Here is a 22,931-nt window from a genome sequence, read left to right as displayed (position 1 = left end):
AAGGAAAAGGTAGTAGAAAAAAAAATAGCACACGTGACGCTCTTCACCAATCACAGAGCTTTCTTCAACTACAGAACTTCAGCAAGTTTGGCACCACATTACTTCAAAGGTGAACCCGGAAGTGAGAGGACTGTAAGATCGTTTGCTCTTGTGTTCCATCGTTTGGTTCCTTCCCTTCAGATGATTTCGTGAAGGTTTTATTTATTTATTTATTTTAATTCTTTCGTGTGTTCGACTTCAAATTCTCGACTAGGACATCAAATTAGCGTCTGAATAACGCATTTTCGAAACGTTATAATCAATCAAATAATACATACCTAGATATTATGTATCAGAATATAGTTTGAATAATCAGAAAGAATTACATTCGTTCTAGTCGTTTCATTCTAGAATTTTCAGAATATTGTGCAATTTTTTATTCTATTCGAAAGTCAAAGTATTCTGATTCGACGCTTAGAATTCTTTCAATAAGAAAACGTGCAATCGCAAGTTGCAGTCTTAGCGAGGTTTCCATTATTTTGCAAGTCCCAAGTGTAAACAAGGTCTGACAATCGTCGCTTGAAGTCATAATTAAAGCAACGAGTAGCTTCTTATGTGAAGCTGTCAGTTCATTTTTAGTTTTCGGTTTTTTAATTATGTTCTGTGGACTGTGCATTTGTTGACATGGCATCCTCTAAAGTAAGCAGAGAAAAACTGAAGCGGAGTGGCTCTTTCCAAAAAAAAGAACCTCCTCCTCCACCACCAGATGAAAATCAATTTCCTGATGTCAAATTAGAAGATTTTGAGATGCTAAAAACTATCGGTAAGTAAACAATGTTTTTTTTGTTTACTTTTTTTCTCTGTGTTTGAATATTTTTTTTTGCTATTAATTATGTAAAGAAATATTAATTTGATGCAGTTATAAAATCTGAAATCTTCTGATAAATGTTGTATTTAATATGGAAGAGCGCCTCTAAGTGTATAAGTTGGTTATGGAAAATGAAAACCATTCCATTTTGTTGCCCAACAGTCAATTTTAAATTAAATAATTTATTTTAGAAAATTATATCTTTAGAATTTTTTTCGTAATACATTTATTTCAAACAGTACTTTTGTAATTTGATTCCGAGAATAGCAGATTATAAAACTATAATTGGCAATGCATTTAAAGTCCTATAATTATTCTTCCATGTGATGACGAAAACTAAAATATGAAATTATGTTTATTATTATTTATAGCATTCTTTAAATCTGTGATTTTTTTAGACTTATTTTTGTAAGCAACTCAAGGTCAGTAAATTGTTTAATATATTGGACTATTTAACTTTTAAAATGATCTAATATTTACTTTTAAAGAAATATATAGTATTGTAAGATCAATATAGGAACCGTAATTGTAAATAATAAGTTTTTATGTAATTGTGTATTTTTTAAAATTAGATTTCATTAAATTTTATTCTGAAAATGAGGAAATTGTCGTTAAAAGATCTGATTGTATTATGTAATTGTACAATTGTTAAGTTTTCGAAATCTACTTTTTCAATAACAGTGTTAACGGATTTCCAACTTTTTCAAAGTATGTAACTGCCTACGGCCTCTAGACTGAGAGGGTAGGTACAGGCATGTCGATTAAACATATTCTTTGTCTATTTACTAAATAAATTTGTAAAAATGTTAAATTCTAGGAATTATGAAATACTATGTTGCGATATGTGTTAACATTAAATTATTAAAATCACCATTAAACTAATTAAAATATAATTAATCACTTATAATATTTTGGAATATTAATTATTAATTTAACTTTTTATGCTCTAATCCATTTAAACGATCCTGTAAAATATAAATTTCAAATATAATAATAAAAATTATTTATTTTCTTTTAATCTTTCATAATAATCGAATGCTTTTATTTGTAAATAAAAATCATTAATAAATAATTATGGGTTATTCTTCATTTTTCAAAATAAAACAATATATATTTTTTCAAAGTTACTAAAATAAAAAAAATGGAATAAGATGAATTTTTAAAATGTTGACTTAACAAAAAAAAAAAAAAAAAAAAAAAAAAAGTGCTGAAATGTGAAACTAATTTGACCTGTTATTAAAAGAGATATCCCAGAAAGTTCACTAGAACTCGAAAATGTCTAAATTCACCATTGGCTGTTAATTTATTTTATTGAAACTGTGCTATATTATTATTAAGAATATTTATTATTTTCAAATATTGAAAGATTTTATTTTAAATGGGAACATTTATCATTTTCATTTTCTTAAATGTTATTATATTAAAGCATTTATCCTATGTATTCTTTCATACTCTTCGATGTATTTTACGTGTGCGATATGCAGTAAAGGTTAATGAACTCGTGTGTCTCTAGAGTTTTGCGTGTTCTTACAAACAAAACTATTCTCACATCAAGCTACGGTAATTATATGCGAAGAAAATGAGTCTACACTGAAATGAAACGGAAAGACCTGAATAGAAGAGGGAAATAATGGGGAAAAATAAATTTTCAATCAAACTAGGTATAAAGATGCGTATGTCACATATGAGAATCACTTTTAATAATATTTGCTTCACTTTTCGACATTAAAATCCAGAATGTGCATATTTTACTCAACCTCTATCCTGTTTTCTGAATTATTTTTGAAATCTACGAACTGATATCTCGGCCGGTACTATAAGTATTAATTCAGTTTATTTAAAATTGCTTACAATGACACTCAGTCGCTTCAAAATCTCTTCTAAATTTTTAATTTAAATAGAGCAAAAACATATTTTTTTCACGAATCAAAGCTTGAAAAGTTTAGTTTTCATTATTGTTTATTATAAATTTAAACGACTCTACTGGGTGCGAATCGTCGTGATGAATTTAAATAACATTCTCTCGATATTCATGAGAATCACAGATTTAAAAAAAAAATAGTGGCTGATCATAAAATAACTTTCCTATTTGGTAGCATTTGCAGCTAAAACTAGAGAATGAAACGAAACCAGCATTTTATACAGGTATAAAGTAAAGGTATGAAGCATCATATAAAGGTAAAAGGTGCAGGTACTGTAAAAGGTATAAAAAGTAAATAAAACGAACGTAAAATTTTGTTTTCAGATGTGACTACATTTAGGATGAATTTTTGTAAAACTTTCGAACATAGCTATATTTTGAATTTTTGTATGAAAAAGATCGAAAAAACATTTGTAAAATTAAAATATACCATTTGAATGGCAAAATATTAACTGGAAAAAATGCTTTTATTGAACCACAAAAAGGCATAATCAATTTTTTTTTGTTTGTTTGAAGGTTTATCATATGATTCTCTCAAAGTTTTGACGATAACTGAAGAAATATTTTACCTAGTTCATGAACTAAAAAATAAGCTGTATTCTTGTATTCCACTCTTTAAAAATTGAGATTCAATTAATAAATAAAACAAAATTTACAAATTTTTTTTCGCACTTCGAAGCATTAAAACAATTATAGAATATTTCTAAATGGAGAGATTACTTATTTTCTACCTTAGGAACTGCAGAACATATAGAAAATTTGTTATATCAAATTCGAACAAAAAAAATATACATTATATTTTGATTTATGAGAATTTTCGTACAGAAATTCTACCATAGATTAGCATTTGAAGAAATAGCAGTTGAAGATGCAAAATAGTATTGAAACGTGCATAAATGTATATAAAATTCAGTTTAATTTCCCAAAATAATGGACTTAGAAATAAAATCCAAACGGTTTTATAAAGAAAATTGTCGAAATATTAAATCTTTTAAAAATTCGTATTTTTGCAAAAAATGGACTTTTTAATATAGTAGGAGAAGAGCATTGATGAATTATTTACTGTGCGATATGCCATTCATTTCTGAATGTGCGTTTTTACTTTCTCCTAAACGTAATATGCAAAGTATTGCAATCAAAAAGAAATTTTCGAACTCGAGATTACGATAAATCTTCATGTTTTAGGCCTACCTGAGGCCGAAAAACGCATTTTTGCAATTTCGGATACCTATAAACATGATCATTCAAGAACGATTAATTGGTGTGCGATCTTAATATTAATTTTTTCAGATTTCATTGAAATTTTGAACTGATTCCATTCATGAGAATTTTGTATGTCTGTTCAAATACAAGTGAACACCGCAACTAGAAAACGTAAAGATCTAAAAGAATAAAATTTGGTTCATAATTTCAGTATCTGAAGTGTAGAGGCAAATTAAAATTTTGAACTAAACCCTCTTTTCGGTCAGTATATTTGAATACATGTAAAACTTATAACTCAGAAACAAAAAACGTCGCAGACAGATGAAATCTTTTGTGATCTTTTAACTAAAATTGCGATTCTGTATTAGATTTGATTTTCAGATGATCGGCAACAAAGGTATGCAAAGAATATACTTTTAGTCTCTTTAATAAGAGGTATACTTCTAGGTTTTACTGGGAAATATTTCATAGTAACTAATTAATTACTTACTTTTACAAAATTTCTTTAACAAACAAAATATTTTGCAGAATTCATTTCAGTTCCGACAATACTTAATCTTTATAATCAGTGACTTTTGCTACTATTTTTTAAACATTTACTTTTTAAAATTTATTTCCCTATGCATTCGATTGTCTGTAAATGTAATGATTTCCGTTTTTTAATTTTAGTAATGCAGTAATTAATTAGTAATTTTTAGTAATGCAGATGCTTTACAACCGAACGTTATTTTATGACCACATCTTAATATTGATTATTTATATTAGGAATTTTTTGTTTTGCATTGCGTTTTCATATCAGACCGACAGATTTCCAGTATTCGATTAGATGATATAAGTTTTCTCCATGAGTAATCAGTTACACAGTTGCTTGAAATACTCTCATAGTATTCCGTTTATCGGCAATAAGAAAATTATAAATTCTGTGAACTCCAATCTGCTACAAAAACTGCAGAATAATTTTGAACAATTTGGCACTATGCCAATCCATTCTTTTTCTCTGTCTTAAATTGTAGGTATTTTTAACTATTTGCATATGATATTCACTTGATTAAAGTACTTTCGATTCAATATATAAAAAAGATTAAATGCAAAGGATTAAAAGCGAAGGATTAAATGCAAAATTAAAATTATATGTAAATTAAAAACAAATAAATTGTGTTTTAATTTATTGACCTTTAGCACTGAATCTAAAAAAGTGAATAAACATAATTTTGGATCCAAGGAGTTTCAAAACTTAAACTATATTTTTTATGGAACTGTTTAATTTCTGAAATGGCTCTTGTTCTCGAACATTTCTTAACTATTTAACTGCCACATTTCACGCTTGATATTCGATCCATCTAATTAGATGCTATGCTGTGTGTTTATTATCAAGTAGGGGCCACCTAATTAGGAAATTAGTATGAATCGCAAATGATTCACGCAATAATCAATATTGTAAAAAATCAGGATTCTGACTTCGAATCAGAAGATTGCAGATTCGAGTCCTGTCACAGGCGCCAGTTTGTAAAATATCTTCAATCATTACTATGGATGTGATATGAGAACACCTTAATTGCGAATATTTACATACAAATTTTGAAAGTGTATTTACATCGATAAAACAAATCTGAATTGAATATTTTGCTTGCTTTCTAGAAAACTACCCGTTTTCTTAAGCTTTAAAATATAGCTTGCAGAGCATCTTAAATTCTTAAAACGAAAATAATACTCCAAGCAATTTAGAATTCCATAGGCTTGTTTATTCTTTCAACATAACAGCGTATCTTACAAACATTGCCAGATTCCAGAAGGTTTACAATTGATCATCAGCTAATATACAATAAATGTTAACAAAATATGTTTATCAAAGAAAAAATCGTTTGCTCTTACTTTTTAATATTATTTTAACAAAATAAAAATAGTAGCAGTTATAAAATGTCTGAAAAGGAATCGTCTGCTAAATGTTTATTAACTGATTTAGATTATGCTATTTACCGAACAGAATTATTCCATGTGGAGTTGAATTCTAACTGGTATGTCGCATACAAATATGTTAAATATTATTCGCTTAAAACTCCATGACTTTATTAATATATTTCTGTATTACAATCCATTTTTGTATTGTATTTAATATAGTTCATATATTAACGATATATTAAAATGGAACTTATGATATACCTTTCCCGCGCTTGTAACGTCATTACAAAACAGAACAATGAGGTCACGATTTAACGAGGTTTGACTGTATTATTCGTCCGTGACTCTGATATTTCATCCGAACCTAATCACGATGTCATCATCCTTAGCTTCTTTATGGCAACTAAACATTACGCGGGCACAATCACAAAGAGTCGTAATATTTGATAGCTTCACTTTATATATCTGTAAACTTCCGAGTGTGTGCGTAAATTCCTTTGAAACCACCTACCGGGGGGATTTGGCAACCTTTATTTTTCATAGGAAGGTTTAGTTCAGCTGCAGGATATAGCTGCTACGATAGTAAATAAACCTTTATTGTTTGCTTCTGTTAAAGATGCGTTGAAGGGGGATCGTTTTTATTACTGTTTGGCTTATGGTATTAAAGAATTTAGGTAGAAACGGAACTCGGGTTTTAGAAGGCTAATATTTGCCTTCATTATGTGAAAATTTATATACAATTTCAATAGTTTTCATCTCTGCCAATAATAAATTTGTATGTGTATGTGTGTGGCACTTAGAAGACCTTGAGCTGCCAAACTTGGCATATTATATTACTTTGGAGTGCAAAAATGTGCATCTCCGAGCGATTTTTTTTCATAAGATTTTAATTAATTAAAAATTAAACGAAATTTTGATTTTTCCCACTTTTAAAAATATTCCCGCACAAAAAAGATTTTTATTACATTTTCTGCACAAAAATGGTTAAAGATTAACGATGATAAAATTAAAATGATTTTAAAATATTCCGCACAAAAATGATTAATGATGATAAAATTAAAATGATTTTAAAATATTCCGCACAAAAATGATTAATGATAAAATTAAAATGATTTTAAAATATTCCGCACAAAAATGATTAATGACGATAAAATTAAAATGATTTTAAAATATTCCGCACAAAAATGATTAATGATGATAAAATTAAAATGATTTTAAAATATTCCGCACAAAAATGATTAATGACGATAAAATTAAAATGATTTTAAAATATTCCGCACAAAAATGATTAATGACGATAAAATTAAAACGATTTTAAAATATTCCGCACAAAAATGTTTAATGACGATAAAATTAAAATGATTTTAAAATATTCCGCACAAAAATGATTAATGACGATAAAATTAAAATGATTTTAAAATATTCCGCACAAAAATGATTAATGACGATAAAATTAAAATGATTTTAAAATATTCCGCACAAAAATGATTAATGACGATAAAATTAAAACGATTTTAAAATATTCCGTACAAAAATGATTAATGACGATAAAATTAAAACGATTTTAAAATATTCCGCACAAAAATGATTAATGACGATAAAATTAAAACGATTTTAAAATATTCCGCACAAAAATGTTTAATGACGATAAAATTAAAATGATTTTAAAATATCCCGCACAAAAATGATTAATGACGATAAAATTAAAATGATTTTAAAATATTCCGCACAAAAATGATTAATGACGATAAAATTAAAACGATTTTAAAATATTCCGCACAAAAATGATTAATGACGATAAAATTAAAATGATTTTAAAATATTCCGCACAAAAATGATTAATGACGATAAAATTAAAACGATTTTAAAATATTCCGCACAAAAATGATTAATGACGATAAAATTAAAATGATTTTAAAATATTCCGCACAAAAATGATTTTTCATCTTTATAAAATCAAAAAAAAAATTATCTTTTCAATGATATTAATTTAATTGCTGTAACATTCTTTAATCTAGATTTAATTCACTTTTAAATATATTTTTAAATATATTTCATAACAATATTTTCATTGCTGTAAGTGGAAACTCCAATCGTTATAATTGTTTCATCAAATATTTGATCGCGTGATTTTTCTTCCATTGTAGAAAGATAAAGAATTCTGTTTAATATCTGTGTAATTTACAAGACAAATAAAAAAAGTGAAGCTACAATATCGCGAAATTATGAACCGGATATTTACATTTTCAATAGCGCTACAATGTTACGGGTCTTTCTCCATCAGAATCACTCAGATGCATGATAAATAGAATTTTACTAAGATAATTAAGATAAAACGGTTTTAATGTCAGACAACTTGGCGGTATCATGAACATGAAGTCATAAAATCCGATTTATCTGAAATCATATATAACCAACTGGTTGCCTGAGGTGGCAAGCTTTTATTAAAAATGTTAAATATTTTAAGTGTTTTTCACAACAATATATATCATTGTTGAAGGGACTTTCAAATCGTTTTCATCGTTTCAACTAATATTTTATCTTAGCTTTTTCTTCATTTTTTGCGCGAGATATGGAGATATGATTTATTTTTCTTGTTGAGTATCAGTATAAGGCATAGTTTTGATGACATTTTCGAAATTTTACTGTACTTACAATTAACGTTTCATTCAGAATCTTGCAGTGGTGTAATGTTTTTGAAGTATATCCATTTTTATCCATTACATATCTATAGTTTTTGAAGTATATCCAAATTGTGTTGCTCTTTCCTGTAATATAATTGGAAGTATGGAGGTTTAGGCAGAAAATTAGTGAAATGCATAGCTTAGTGAACAGAATGGTATAAGCTTCTTAAACAATATAAATTATATATATATCTGTCGAAATTGAAAGTTTATAATATTTACCTGCCATCTCACCATACTCAAATTTCGAGACTTATAAAAAAAAATAAAGTTTTGTTTAGAACCACGTTTCTACAAAATTGGCCAGATTTTCCCAATGTTATTTGCCAATATACTGAGAGAGTTAGTGTCAGATTACTCAATGCAATTATGCAATTTCTAATATTACTTTTTTTAGTTGTTCTAAGATGTTATCCATCAAAGTTAATTGATAAAACTAATTTAGTACTATTAAAACGAACGGCAAATAGTAGATGCCGTGAGTGGCTTGTTTATAATGAATCTCTGAAGGAGATAATTCACTTGAAAGTTGATAAATTTAATTACGTTTATTATCTAATTAGATGGCAATAATCTTGTGGTAAGCTCCCAACTTTGAATCATGATGTTTCCAGGTTCTAAGCCAATTCCATCGTTGATTCACTGAATATATTTGAAATTTAGACTCAAATGCCTTTCTGCTGGTGTGTCCTGGAAGTTCTGATACGATATGCAAATGTCATAGTCATATACAAACGCTTAAAAATATGGCAAGACCAATTCCAAAATAGAGAAATTGACTTGCAATCAAACGGGTTTAGTTTTAACTAAACTGGCATCTGACGACAAAACATTTTTCTGATGCACCATCCGGAATAATGAGTGAATAGCTTCCAAAACTGATTCATTCACTTATGAATTAATCATAGAAAAAATCTGAATGATCAGCAAATGATGTTCACAAGAAGTATTCATCAAGTCTACTTGTTGTATGCAAATTTTTGTTTTCATTCACCTTATCTCTCGGGTTCTTTAAACATGTCAACAGTCGTTAAACGTTGACGTTTGAGTGTAAATTATCTATAAATAAAGACAAACCCAAATAACCATGTCAACAGATTTGTAAGTCTGCTGTCACGGTGTGCAGTTTGTGGACGAATTGGGGATCATGAATCATGTCTTTTTATACCTCATCGCCTATGTGTGGCACAGTAATTAATGCAAACTTTGGCCATGAATGAGTGCTTTTATTTAAATTCGAAAAAGGAGGGAGAATTTAAAAAAAACAAACTTGTATTTTGTGAATGATTGATTTTTTTTTTTTTTTTTTTTTTTTTTTTTTGATTTTCAGTAATTACCTGTGGCTGAAATCGTCTTCTTGCTGTAACCATCTTATTCACAAACTCTGTGATTCTTAATAATAATTATTGGACATTCTTCCTGCTTGTGACAGCTGCACTTTTTCTGAGCTATATTAATGCTAATGTTAATACTGCAGATTTTGACCTAACCACATTGTCATTAGGGCAAAGAGATCAGCAATTAAGAGATCATAATTGTTTATCTCTTTGTTAAATATATCTTTCCTCCGGTTTTGTAATCAAGTGTGAAGAATTCTTCCCAAATCTAAGTGAAAAATTATATCTGATAAATGCCTATCATAACGCTTTTACTGTTCGTTTCATTATTCTGAGACGACCACTTTTCGGCGGTTCTATCTCACTAAGGGGTGACACACGAAAGAATATGCACCATTTCCGGAATTTACACTATTTTTAAATGTAAACATCTCCTTTCCTCTCACCCCTATTTTGCCAAATTAAACCCATCCAAACGCATGCGCAAAAGCGCATAGAGTTTCAGAATCCGCTGTCAAACAATACTTAATCTGAGACGACCTCTTTTCGACGATTCTATCTGATTAAGGGGGGAGACGCGGAAGGATGAGCGCATTTTCGGAATTCTTCGTCATTCTTTGACTTTGATTTTCGCCCTATTAGATACTTTTTCGTTAAATTTTTTTTCACATGTATGTGAGTATGATGTGGTTTCTGACCGTATTATTTTAATTCAGTCCGCGAGTTATCCGAGTTTTTTTTTATTGTTACATATAAACATCTCCTTTCATCTTTCCTCTCACCCCTATTTTGACGAATTAAACCTATCTTAACGCATGCGTAAAAGCGCATAGAGTTTTAGAATCCGTTGGCAAACAATACTTAATATTTACTGTTCGTTTCAGTATTCTGAGACGACATCTTTTCGACGATTCTATCTCATTAAGGGGAGAGACGCGGAAGGATGAGCGCATTTTCGGAATTTTTCGTCATTCTTTGACCTTGATTTTCGCCTTATTAGATACTTTTTCGTTAAATTTTTTTTCACATGTATGTGAGTATGATGTGGTTTCTGACCGTATTATTTTAATTCAGTCCGCGAGTTATCCGAGTTTTTTTTTATTGTTACATATAAACATCTCCTTTCATCTTTCCTCTCACCCCTATTTTGACGAATTAAACCCATCTTAACGCATGCGTAAAAGCGCATAGAGTTTTAGAATCCGTTGGCAAACAATACTTAATATTTACTGTTCGTTTCAGTATTCTGAGACGACATCTTTTCGACGATTCTATCTCATTAAGGGGAGAGACGCGGAAGGATGAGCGCATTTTCGGAATTTTTCGTCATTCTTTGACCTTGATTTTCGCCTTATTAGATACTTTTTCGTTAAATTTTTTTTCACATGTATGTGAGTATGATGTGGTTTCTGACCGTATTATTTTAATTCAGTCCGCGAGTTATCCGAGTTTTTTTTTATTGTTACATATAAACATCTCCTTTCATCTTTCCTCTCACCCCTATTTTCACGAATTAAACCCATCTTAACGCATGCGTAAAAACGCATAGAGTTTTAGAATCCGTTGGCAAACAATACTTAATATTTACTGTTCGTTTCAGTATTCTGAGACGACATCTTTTCGACGATTCTATCTCATTAAGGGGAGAGACGCGGAAGGATGAGCGCATTTTCGGAATTTTTCGTCATTCTTTGACCTTGATTTTCGCCTTATTAGATACTTTTTCGTTAAATTTTTTTTCACATGTATGTGAGTATGATGTGGTTTCTGACCGTATTATTTTAATTCAGTCCGCGAGTTATCCGAGTTTTTTTTTATTGTTACATATAAACATCTCCTTTCATCTTTCCTCTCACCCCTATTTTCACGAATTAAACCCATCTTAACGCATGCGTAAAAACGCATAGAGTTTTAGAATCCGTTGGCAAACAATACTTAATATTTACTGTTCGTTTCAGTATTCTGAGACGACATCTTTTCGACGATTCTATCTCATTAAGGGGAGAGACGCGGAAGGATGAGCGCATTTTCGGAATTTTTCGTCATTCTTTGACCTTGATTTTCGCCTTATTAGATACTTTTTCGTTAAATTTTTTTTCACATGTATGTGAGTATGATGTGGTTTCTGACCGTATTATTTTAATTCAGTCCGCGAGTTATCCGAGTTTTTTTTATTGTTACATATAAATATCTCCTTTCATCTTTCCTCTCACCCCTATTTTAACGAATTAAACCCATCTTAACGCATGCGTAAAAACGCATAGAGTTTTAGAATCCGTTGGCAAACAATACTTAATATTTACTGTTCGTTTCAGTATTCTGAGACGACATCTTTTCGACGATTCTATCTCATTAAGGGGAGAGACGCGGAAGGATGAGCGCATTTTCGGAATTTTTCGTCATTCTTTGACCTTGATTTTCGCCTTATTAGATACTTTTTCGTTAAATTTTTTTTCACATGTATGTGAGTATGATGTGGTTTCTGACCGTATTATTTTAATTCAGTCCGCGAGTTATCCGAGTTTTTTTTATTGTTACATATAAATATCTCCTTTCATCTTTCCTCTCACCCCTATTTTAACGAATTAAACCCATCTTAACGCATGCGTAAAAACGCAGAGTTTTAGAATCCGTTGGCAAACAATACTTAATATTTACTGTTCGTTTCAGTATTCTGAGACGACATCTTTTCGACGATTCTATCTCATTAAGGGGAGAGACGCGGAAGGATGAGCGCATTTTCGGAATTTTTCGTCATTCTTTGACCTTGATTTTCGCCTTATTAGATACTTTTTCGTTAAATTTTTTTTCACATGTATGTGAGTATGATGTGGTTTCTGACCGTATTATTTTAATTCAGTCCGCGAGTTATCCGAGTTTTTTTTTATTGTTACATATAAACATCTCCTTTCATCTTTCCTCTCACCCCTATTTTGACGAATTAAACCCATCTTAACGCATGCGTAAAAACGCATAGAGTTTTAGAATCCGTTGGCAAACAATACTTAATATTTACTGTTCGTTTCAGTATTCTGAGACGACATCTTTTCGACGATTCTATCTCATTAAGGGGAGAGACGCGGAAGGATGAGCGCATTTTCGGAATTTTTCGTCATTCTTTGACCTTGATTTTCGCCTTATTAGATACTTTTTCGTTAAATTTTTTTTCACATGTATGTGAGTATGATGTGGTTTCTGACCGTATTATTTTAATTCAGTCCGCGAGTTATCCGAGTTTTTTTTTTATTGTTACATATAAACATCTCCTTTCATCTTTCCTCTCACCCCTATTTTCACGAATTAAACCCATCTTAACGCATGCGTAAAAACGCATAGAGTTTTAGAATCCGTTGGCAAACAATACTTAATATTTACTGTTCGTTTCAGTATTCTGAGACGACATCTTTTCGACGATTCTATCTCATTAAGGGGAGAGACGCGGAAGGATGAGCGCATTTTCGGAATTTTTCGTCATTCTTTGACCTTGATTTTCGCCTTATTAGATACTTTTTCGTTAAATTTTTTTTCACATGTATGTGAGTATGATGTGGTTTCTGACCGTATTATTTTAATTCAGTCCGCGAGTTATCCGAGTTTTTTTTTTTATTGTTACATATAAACATCTCCTTTCATCTTTCCTCTCACCCCTATTTTGACGAATTAAACCCATCTTAACGCATGCGTAAAAACGCATAGAGTTTTAGAATCCGTTGGCAAACAATACTTAATATTTACTGTTCGTTTCAGTATTCTGAGACGACATCTTTTCGACGATTCTATCTCATTAAGGGGAGAGACGCGGAAGGATGAGCGCATTTTCGGAATTTTTCGTCATTCTTTGACCTTGATTTTCGCCTTATTAGATACTTTTTCGTTAAATTTTTTTTCACATGTATGTGAGTATGATGTGGTTTCTGACCGTATTATTTTAATTCAGTCCGCGAGTTATCCGAGTTTTTTTTTATTGTTACATATAAACATCTCCTTTCATCTTTCCTCTCACCCCTATTTTCACGAATTAAACCCATCTTAACGCATGCGTAAAAACGCATAGAGTTTTAGAATCCGTTGGCAAACAATACTTAATATTTACTGTTCGTTTCAGTATTCTGAGACGACATCTTTTCGACGATTCTATCTCATTAAGGGGAGAGACGCGGAAGGATGAGCGCATTTTCGGAATTTTTCGTCATTCTTTGACCTTGATTTTCGCCTTATTAGATACTTTTTCGTTAAATTTTTTTTCACATGTATGTGAGTATGATGTGGTTTCTGACCGTATTATTTTAATTCAGTCCGCGAGTTATCCGAGTTTTTTTTTTATTGTTACATATAAACATCTCCTTTCATCTTTCCTCTCACCCCTATTTTGAAGAATTAAACCCATCCTAACGCATGCGCAAAAGCGCGGAGGGTTTTAGAATCCGTTGTCAAACAATATTCGAATATAATATTTTCACTAATTCTGTTACTAATTATTCTATTACGCTGTTGATCGCGTAAATATAGAAATTTATTTAATTTTACTTCTGTCTGTAATATGTTATTAATTTATAAAGAAAATAATAAATAATTGAACAAAAAATATATCATAAACCAGTTGGAGGTAAGACTGCAGAAATAAAAAGTCCTCCTCCTCCACCACCAGCAAAAGCGTTGTTGGGAGAAAAAATATTTTGTTGACAATATTAAATGTTTTGCTTATTTGATCCCATTAACATCCCGTCCTGTAAAATAGCGAGAGGTGCACGAAATTAAAAGTTTTAAATAAAATAAAAGTAAATCTTGATTTTAAATTTCGGGTGACAAAATAATTTTTTTCATAAAAGATGTATCGAACTTAACATTTTTTTTCATTTGTGATTTTATTTTTGAAATCATTGCTTTTTATTACAATTTTACTAAAAATATTTTTAAACTTTATTCCATTTACGATTTGATATAAGATACTTTACGGTAGAAGATATGAGATTCTACATCCCTAGAATCAATATTTAATCTGTTTGCAATATTTAATAATTAATTCTGTAACACAGTTTAAGTAAAAAAAGTTGTTTAAGAGAAAGTTTATTGCTTTAACTGCTTTTATTTTAAACGAAAGAATACAAAATCCTTTTTATTTGTCTGGGACGTTTTCCCTCGCGTCGTTTTACGATGATTAGCTATAAAAATAGGAATTCTTCTCTGCTATAAGAAGTAATTTTTTTCTCCGCTTTGAAGGAGCGCTCTTTTGAGATCTGGGGACCAAGCATGTAAGAATATATTTTACGAGGCTGTTATTCGTATTTCATGAGATGAGGTGGTTGTTTCATCAAGCTAAAGTACACTTTAGCTTATTACTCTGTAGGAGAATCTGGTATAAACCAGAGTTGTGATTTTTTTCACAGTTTACTGAGTCTTGCTTTCAAAGGCTATGATTATTTAAACAACTGAAGCTTAACCCCAAAGTGAACAAATGAGTCTGGAATTTTTGAAATAAAAATAAAGTTGATTTGAAAAAAAATAGGAACGGAGGCTAGCGAAATTACTTTTTTGGGGGTATTTCTTAACCTTTTCCTCAACAATGACGGGGTAGACTGGTTATGACCTTGTAATGAGTAGCTGTACGGCGACGAGCTATAGCCTCAAACAATTAAGAATACGCTGGCGCGCTTAAACATGCACAAAATGTGTGCAAGTGCAATTTCAAAAAATTAAAAAAAGTCGTTGCTTTCTTTCTGATATTTTAATAGCTAACACAAATCAAATTATGTAGTGCTTTATTGCAAATTTTGTCAGGTTTAAATCATAACGAATTACTGATATAAAATATACAATGCTTAGATATGAAAATCTATTATTTTAAATGTAAAGAAGTAACACAATTTTTAATTTAGTTAAACATGACATGAAATATTACTTACCAGTCGCTTCCATAGACTGAATATAGAACATTTCTGTAAAATTTTTTATTCGAATCTTAATCGAAATCGTCTCCTCATCAGAAATACTTTACTAAGGGGACCGTTCAGAACCAAACCAAAATTTTGCCACCAAATTTTCGAATTTTGATAAGCACGTAATTTGTATTATTTAAAAATCATAATTTTTTTTTATGCGATGCATGTTCCAATTCTTTTCTGTCCGGCATCTCAACTGAAATTTGAGTTTTAATTTTAAATGAGAAATGGTTAAATTTCAACCAACTGATAATGTGCTTGCTGAATCAATTTACTGTCATAAAATATATATAAATATTTTTAGGAAAATGAAATCCCTCAGAATTATAGTGTAAACAGTACCAAATGTATTTCATACTTTTTGCAATATTGTTGATATATATATATATATCATATTTTTTGTAATATTTCAACCAAAATGTTTATTAACTGATCCAATAAGAATTTATAATACTACAATTAGAAATCAAAAGTTTAAGTTTAAAAGGCAATAATATATTATTCTTCATTCCAATTATATTACAGAAAAGAATAGTAATGTTTAGAAATATACAAATTATTAAAATTGTTCATTCATTTCTTACTTTTGAAACTTGCCTGTATCTGAAACTACCATTACTAAAAGAAAAAAAAAATTCAAAATTTTTATTGCAACCAAAATTTAAATAAGAACGTATTGAAACAAAGAAACAAAATCAAAATCTCCATAACAAGGCTGGCTCACAACAATGTAATAAATACCTGGAATAAAATATTTTTAGTCATAAAATAATTTGAATTTCGTTACAAAAATAAAAAGTCTTGTTATCTTTAAAAAGCATTTTTATCATTAAGCATTTAAAAGCTTAAAAGCATTAAAAAATTTATTAAAATTAGAGGAAACAATTGTACAGCAACTGAGAAGGTATCATAGAAAATCAATTTTTCAAATTTCGGATAGTTTTTAAATTTTTTTTATTATTTTCCGAAGTTATGAAGGGAAAATTTCTGTAGTTTGATTTTCCAAATGTGAGAGACTCCTGCTTTTTTTAGCCATATAACATGGAAGTACGTTTCTTGTGGCCTTTTTCACTTTCTTGTACACAAAGTAAGGAGAAAGTATTGTAAATGTCAAGCAATTCGAACTTAAGATTGTGACGAATCTCCACATTTTAGACCTCCTTGTCTGTTTTTGAATACGATAATTCAAACCACTTTTGAATAAAAACCAGATGAAGTCTGCCTATTTAGTTGCTAATTGCAAGTGAACTCGATGGTTAAAATACAAATATTTAGATACATAGTATTTGGCACACTGGTTTAGTATCTAAAAATGTAGATTTTTATCTGATTTTGAACCAAAATTTGTTAGAGCTGACCACTTGTTAGTGTCAACTTTCACTTGCATGCAAACACTATAATTCATAAACCGAAAAACTTAAATATACAAATTTCAAGTTTTATTTTATAATTATCTCTGAAGAGTTCCGTGTCCAATTTTCGTTTCATTCGGTTTACAAAAAATATTCAAGCAATAGATTCAGTAAAAATCCTGTATTCACGCCAAAGATCTATATTTCGTAACGATTATTCGCCAAATCCAAACAAGGTATTTAGGGCCTTATTCAAAGTCCATAATTGCATGCGGCGTGAAGAGAATAAGACTTTATTTGGAGAGTATACGAAAACGTTTCAGGCGGACCACTTATGTTGGTTTGCCGCCCACTTGAAACTTCATTTTAGATTGCTTTATAACTTGTATTAATGATTATAGATAGATAATATTCCAAAAAAAAATTTCTCTAAGATGAAATTTTCTGCCAAACTGTTACAAGAATTAAAATGCGCCGTAGTCCTGGCAAGGGGTAGCGCATCTTCCCCGTGATCTGGGCGTCCCGGGTTCGAGTCCCGGTTTGGGCATGGTTGTTCTATCTGTGAGATGTGTGAATGTGCCTTCCTGTAAAAAGGGGTTGTGCAAGCGAATGAGTGATGCGTGAGTAGCCAAGTCGTACTCTTGGCCCAAGTTGACTCTACGATAAAAACAAGAGGCGCTTCCCCTTAGGCTTAAATCGGCTGTCTTTGAACAGCGGGCTGGTCCGTGGCAAGTGCCATAAGAAACAACAACAGAATTAAAAGGCGATTTGCTTATTCAAGAATTATGTCTTTGAAATGTTGATTGTTGAGCGAGTTATTTAGCTGTTTAAAATAAGGTGACTGTTTTCCTTTAAACGACTTTGTCTACTTATGTTGTTAGTATCTACAGTTATTATTCCTGGCGTACATCTTGGTTGTGTTTCCGTTACCTGTGTTCAATATTTCCTGGAATATTTGTCGAATAAAGCATCGTTTTTCATAATCCAGCGGGTTAGACTACTTTCTTTCCATGATTTTCGAAACAATATTAATGAAATTAACGAGAAAGTCGAGGAAAGAAAAGTTAACCCTTGATTAACCAAAATTTTCCTTTCGATATAATATATTCTCTACGTCTTTTATGAATTACTTACTGAAATATTCTCGTTTGTACAGTGCAGACGGTTATATATTGTATCGATTTCATTCTATCGCTAACCGTGAGTTGAAATTTAATGATCCTTAGTACTTAAATCACAGTGGAACTTCAAGCCGAGACCTTCATCTTTACACGAATAGCTAGGCAATAACTTTTCTAGATTCGCAAACTGACAGTTGTCAACAAATGTAGCCATTAAATATCTGAAAAGTAAACAGAAAACCATAACTTAAATTTCTGTCTTCAGATTTCTACAAATTGAGCTGACTTTAAACACATTGCTTCGTTGATTTAATAGTTTTCCTGCACTTACATGTTTCCTGTCTGCAGACTGAATTTTCTTTTCTAGAGCGATTGTAATTTATTAACTTGATAGTACGTATTTATTGCTTGGTTATTATCTGTAAATTGTATGAAACGACATGCACGGCTCCAAAATATAATTCATTGAATATTTATTTCGTGCTTAATAAAAACATTTTTAACAAGCCTTCTTGCGTAATAAAAACGTAAAAGAAAAGTTTAAAAAAATTTTTAATCAAATTTCAATTAGAAATTGAAGGAAATGTCATCTTTTTACCTCGATAGTTTTGAAAAATATTATCAGACAAAAATTAATTTTACATCACTTTAAAATTCAAAAAGTTGACTTTTCAATGATCACAATTTTATTTCCGTATTGATTGTATTTTGATCTAATCTCGGATAAGCGAGGTTCTTGCGTCATTAAACTGCAATAAGTTAACCACCGAATAATCAGTGTTTTACTTTTTTAGAAGCTTAAAAAGAAAAATATTTCATCTCTTCCATAAGAACTAATAAAAATACTTATAAAAATCAATTGAAACTGGATTCTTATAAACAGCACGAAAATTATATTATTAAACTAGCCGCCTTTGGCGACCAGCCGGTTCGCCAATCTTAATGTTCGTTTAAATTTTAATAATTAAATATTTTATGCAATTCCTACTTTAATAGCTTCTTCATCAAAATATTTTAAAACTTCAAATTTTGATATATAATTCACTCATAATATTATAAACGCCTTCAGTCATAGCCTGATATGTATCTCTCTAATTTTCTGTTACCCCTCGTAAAATTTATGCTTTCAATTAAAGTGTAAATGATTAATCTGCAATTAATATAATAATATGTTTTACTGAAACAAAGCATTTTTTTAATAATATGATTACTGATAATAGAGTCACTGAGCGTTTAAACTTTATGGGAACTAAAGAATATCTTTCCTAATTTATGTAATATTTCAAGAATTTGTCAACAAAATATTCTCAGATTCATCATGACCAGAACGATTAATTAACAATGTTTAATTTTAAATGCATCAAACACTAAGGAAATAAAATGAACCGTTGAAAATAATCGGTCGAAAACAGGTTTAAAAAAACTACTTAAAAAACGATGTACTTAAAAATATAAGCGTATACAAAAAATATATAACTAACATAAATACAATTTAATTACAAAAACATGCAACTAACCTAAAAATAATTTAAATCATCCGTTGATAATTGTTGTCATGTCAACAATCAGAACACAATGCGCATGCGTGAATTTTCAACGCCAGTTACGGAACGCAAATGCGTGAGTTTTTCTACGCCAGTTGGGGTAACGCTATGCAGATTAGACATTTTTAATTTCCTTTATTCTGTTTTATTTTAATTCAAAAGTACTTAAGAATGAATCCGAAAGATCGATTAATTAACAATGTTTAATTTTAAATGCATCAAACATTAAGAAAATAAATAGAATCGTTTCAAATAATCAGCCGAAAAATCTTAAGCCTAGCCTCATGACTGTTGGGAAAAAAAACTGGGAAAAAACCGCCAAATGAGCTAGTTGGAAACTAGCTCATTTGGCGGATGATTTGGCTCAAAAAAAGGGCTATCCTATCTTTTAAGTTAGATCAAACTGCACACGGTGTGCAAATTTGATTAAAATCGGTTAAGTAGTTTAGGAGTTCATCGCGGACAAACAATGTGACACGTAATTTATATATATTAAGATGATTAAATAAAAAATTAAATTATTTGGATTGTGCTATTTAAAAGGCATGGTTTGATGGTTTGACTAAGAATTAGAGAAATATATGTAATACTTCATGATAAATTAGAATTTTGTCTCTTAAATATGCGTACTTAATTCAGATTTCATTATAAAAGAAAAGAAGAAAAAAATTTAGAATATGAACGCTTATCGATTGTATATAGTTATACGAAATTTACGTTAACATTTTATATGATTACCAGCCGCTTTTGGCGACCAGTTTATTCACCCAGGTTATTAACATTTTAGGCTGTTAAAACATTAATATAGAATTTTTTTTTTTTGATTTCATTTTTCTTTTTCATAAGACTGAAAAAATGGGAATTGAATCGAATCAGTCTATTGCATATTCTGTGAAATAAACCAGAAGTGAAAATTCTACTTCGGAGTTGATATTCAAAGAAGGCAATTTTAAAAATTTAATTTTTACAATGGCAGAAATTACGCGATTGAATGTTTTGATGGATGATTTTGAATTTCATCATTATCATTGCACTAAAAGCATTGTTACAGATTGTGTATCAAATCAAATTTAAAATAAAAAAATATATGGAAATTGATACGTTTAAAAAATAACTATTTGAATTTTAGTAATAATATTTTGTGATATAATAATTTAGGAACATATAAACATCAATTTTCATTTGATGAAAATTATCTATTGGTACCTACTTACCTGTTTGGTAGCCATTAACCTATTTTCGCACTTATTTCAATCTCTTGTCTGACACTTATTTCTTGTCACCTTCATCTTCTTTTGGATTTTATTTACTGTGACTGAATAAAGGTTTTGGTTATACAGCGATTCCTCCTCCTAGCATTTCTAATATTTCTAGGAGAAAGAACTATTTTTAAGATAAGAACGATTTTTGTGCTTTGCGCGTTAGCGTTTTATATCATAGATGATTTTATCTGGGAAAAAACATAACAAATTTATATTTTATCTCTTTTTGTGTCTTATTTGAACTACACTCGTATTCAAAACGAAAAAGGGATCAATGACCTTAAAACGATACTATTCCTTTCTCAAAAACAATGACCGCATTTTCATGTAAAACAATACTTCATAACCATGTTTTCAGTAGTTACTTCAAATCGATTTGCTTCATCACGTTTCTTGGACAATATCACCATGATTTATTATGTATTATTTTTTTAACTCGCGCTTTGCCTCCGCTTTACCTCACGAATAAAAGTGCACTTTATTTTCATTTCGATTTAACCTACTTCTAAACGTTTTGCTTTCATTGTTTAGATTCGACGACAGTTTACAAAAATGGAAATGCGGATTCGATTCCATTTCATTTCTAGAATGTGATTGCTTAATGGAAGATAGAGCCCTGGCTTGAAAAATACTTTTTGGTTTTGAGATTCTATTTAGAACTATAATATATGACGTGTAGTGGTATATATACTTCTGTATGTAACCATAGTATATATTTTTATAATCTTACATTGTCTTGAATCAAATTATCGAATTATAAAATTAGGATTTTACTTAGATGCGCCATTTTGATATCTGACTTCTATTAAAAGTTTATTGCAAATGACTCTGGGAACAGTTTAAGAAGAATCACTATTATTAAATACTAAATATACCTTTATATTTATTATATAAAGTAATATATTATAAATATATATATTATATATTTATTATATATATTAAACACTAAGATATACCTTTCGTTTTGTTTTTTCGATTAAAACGTTGGGAAAAATCAAAGAATTTTTGACTGAATTGATTTCTGGAAGGAAATCGGAAAAAATTACGATCTTGTTTTTTCACATTGATAAAATTATATTTATATGATTTACATGCCGTAAAAAAGGCCATTAGATTTATTAAAAGTTTCTTGTCCATCCTAAATGGAACGATAATCAAACCTTAACCTATATTCTCTGGTTAAGGTATTAAAATGGTTAACATAACTGGTTATGAAGAGCTAACTGTCTAGTTAATCCTTTCTAGGGCCGTGGGAAATATGCTTCCCACCAAATTTATCAATCTTTGTATGAAATTATGTAGGGTGTCATAAGTTCTGACACATTTTTTTAGTAAGTCAGAAACTTAGATGCTTCAGTTCTTTATCTCAGACAAAATGATGTGTCTTGATTTGTTACTTAATTATTAATGAACCAAATTAATTAATCAAATTAAATTTATCTAATAAGCTAAATGAATCCCTTTTCTTATTCTAATTCCAAGCCTAAAAATATTTTAACATAATATGACTAGAAGAAAAGGGCCCTTTAAAGGGTTAACTTAACTTTTCATTTTACTGGCTCTATTGGATTCCTTATCTTAGTTAAAACATTTATTTTTGAATCCGGCATGAATCTCTTAATGGTATTATTAATATGCCCATTATCATACTCCAATGAATCTCATTTTCTATCTAATTCAATTACCAATTGTTTACTATTAATCGTAGTTAAAGGAATCTTCATCTAATTGGATAGGTTTGAATCACAGGTTGTTTCAGCTTTCGTCAGCAGTAGCCAATATATGAATATGCTTCTGAAATTAGTAAGAGCTTAGAAAGATT

At 29.7% G+C, this 22,931-nt stretch overlaps 1 protein-coding gene across 3 annotated transcripts in view; it reads left to right on the top strand.

Annotated features, from left to right (window-relative positions):
* Positions 1-93: 93 nt before the first annotated feature.
* LOC129964684 (cAMP-dependent protein kinase catalytic subunit 3-like) overlaps positions 94-22,931 on the top strand; it is a 104,955-nt gene continuing 82,117 nt past the window's right edge. For all 3 annotated transcript variants that reach the window (XM_056079123.1, XM_056079122.1, XM_056079120.1), the window contains exon 1: positions 94-802. In XM_056079123.1, the coding sequence (XP_055935098.1) occupies positions 664-802 (139 nt within the window). In that variant the 5' untranslated portion in view covers positions 94-663. The remainder of the gene's footprint in view (positions 803-22,931) is intronic.

The sequence above is a fragment of the Argiope bruennichi genome, chromosome 1, assembly GCF_947563725.1.
Source record: "Argiope bruennichi chromosome 1, qqArgBrue1.1, whole genome shotgun sequence".
Taxonomy (NCBI): Eukaryota; Metazoa; Arthropoda; class Arachnida; order Araneae; family Araneidae; genus Argiope; species Argiope bruennichi.
This window is presented reverse-complemented; position numbering and strand designations above follow the sequence as displayed.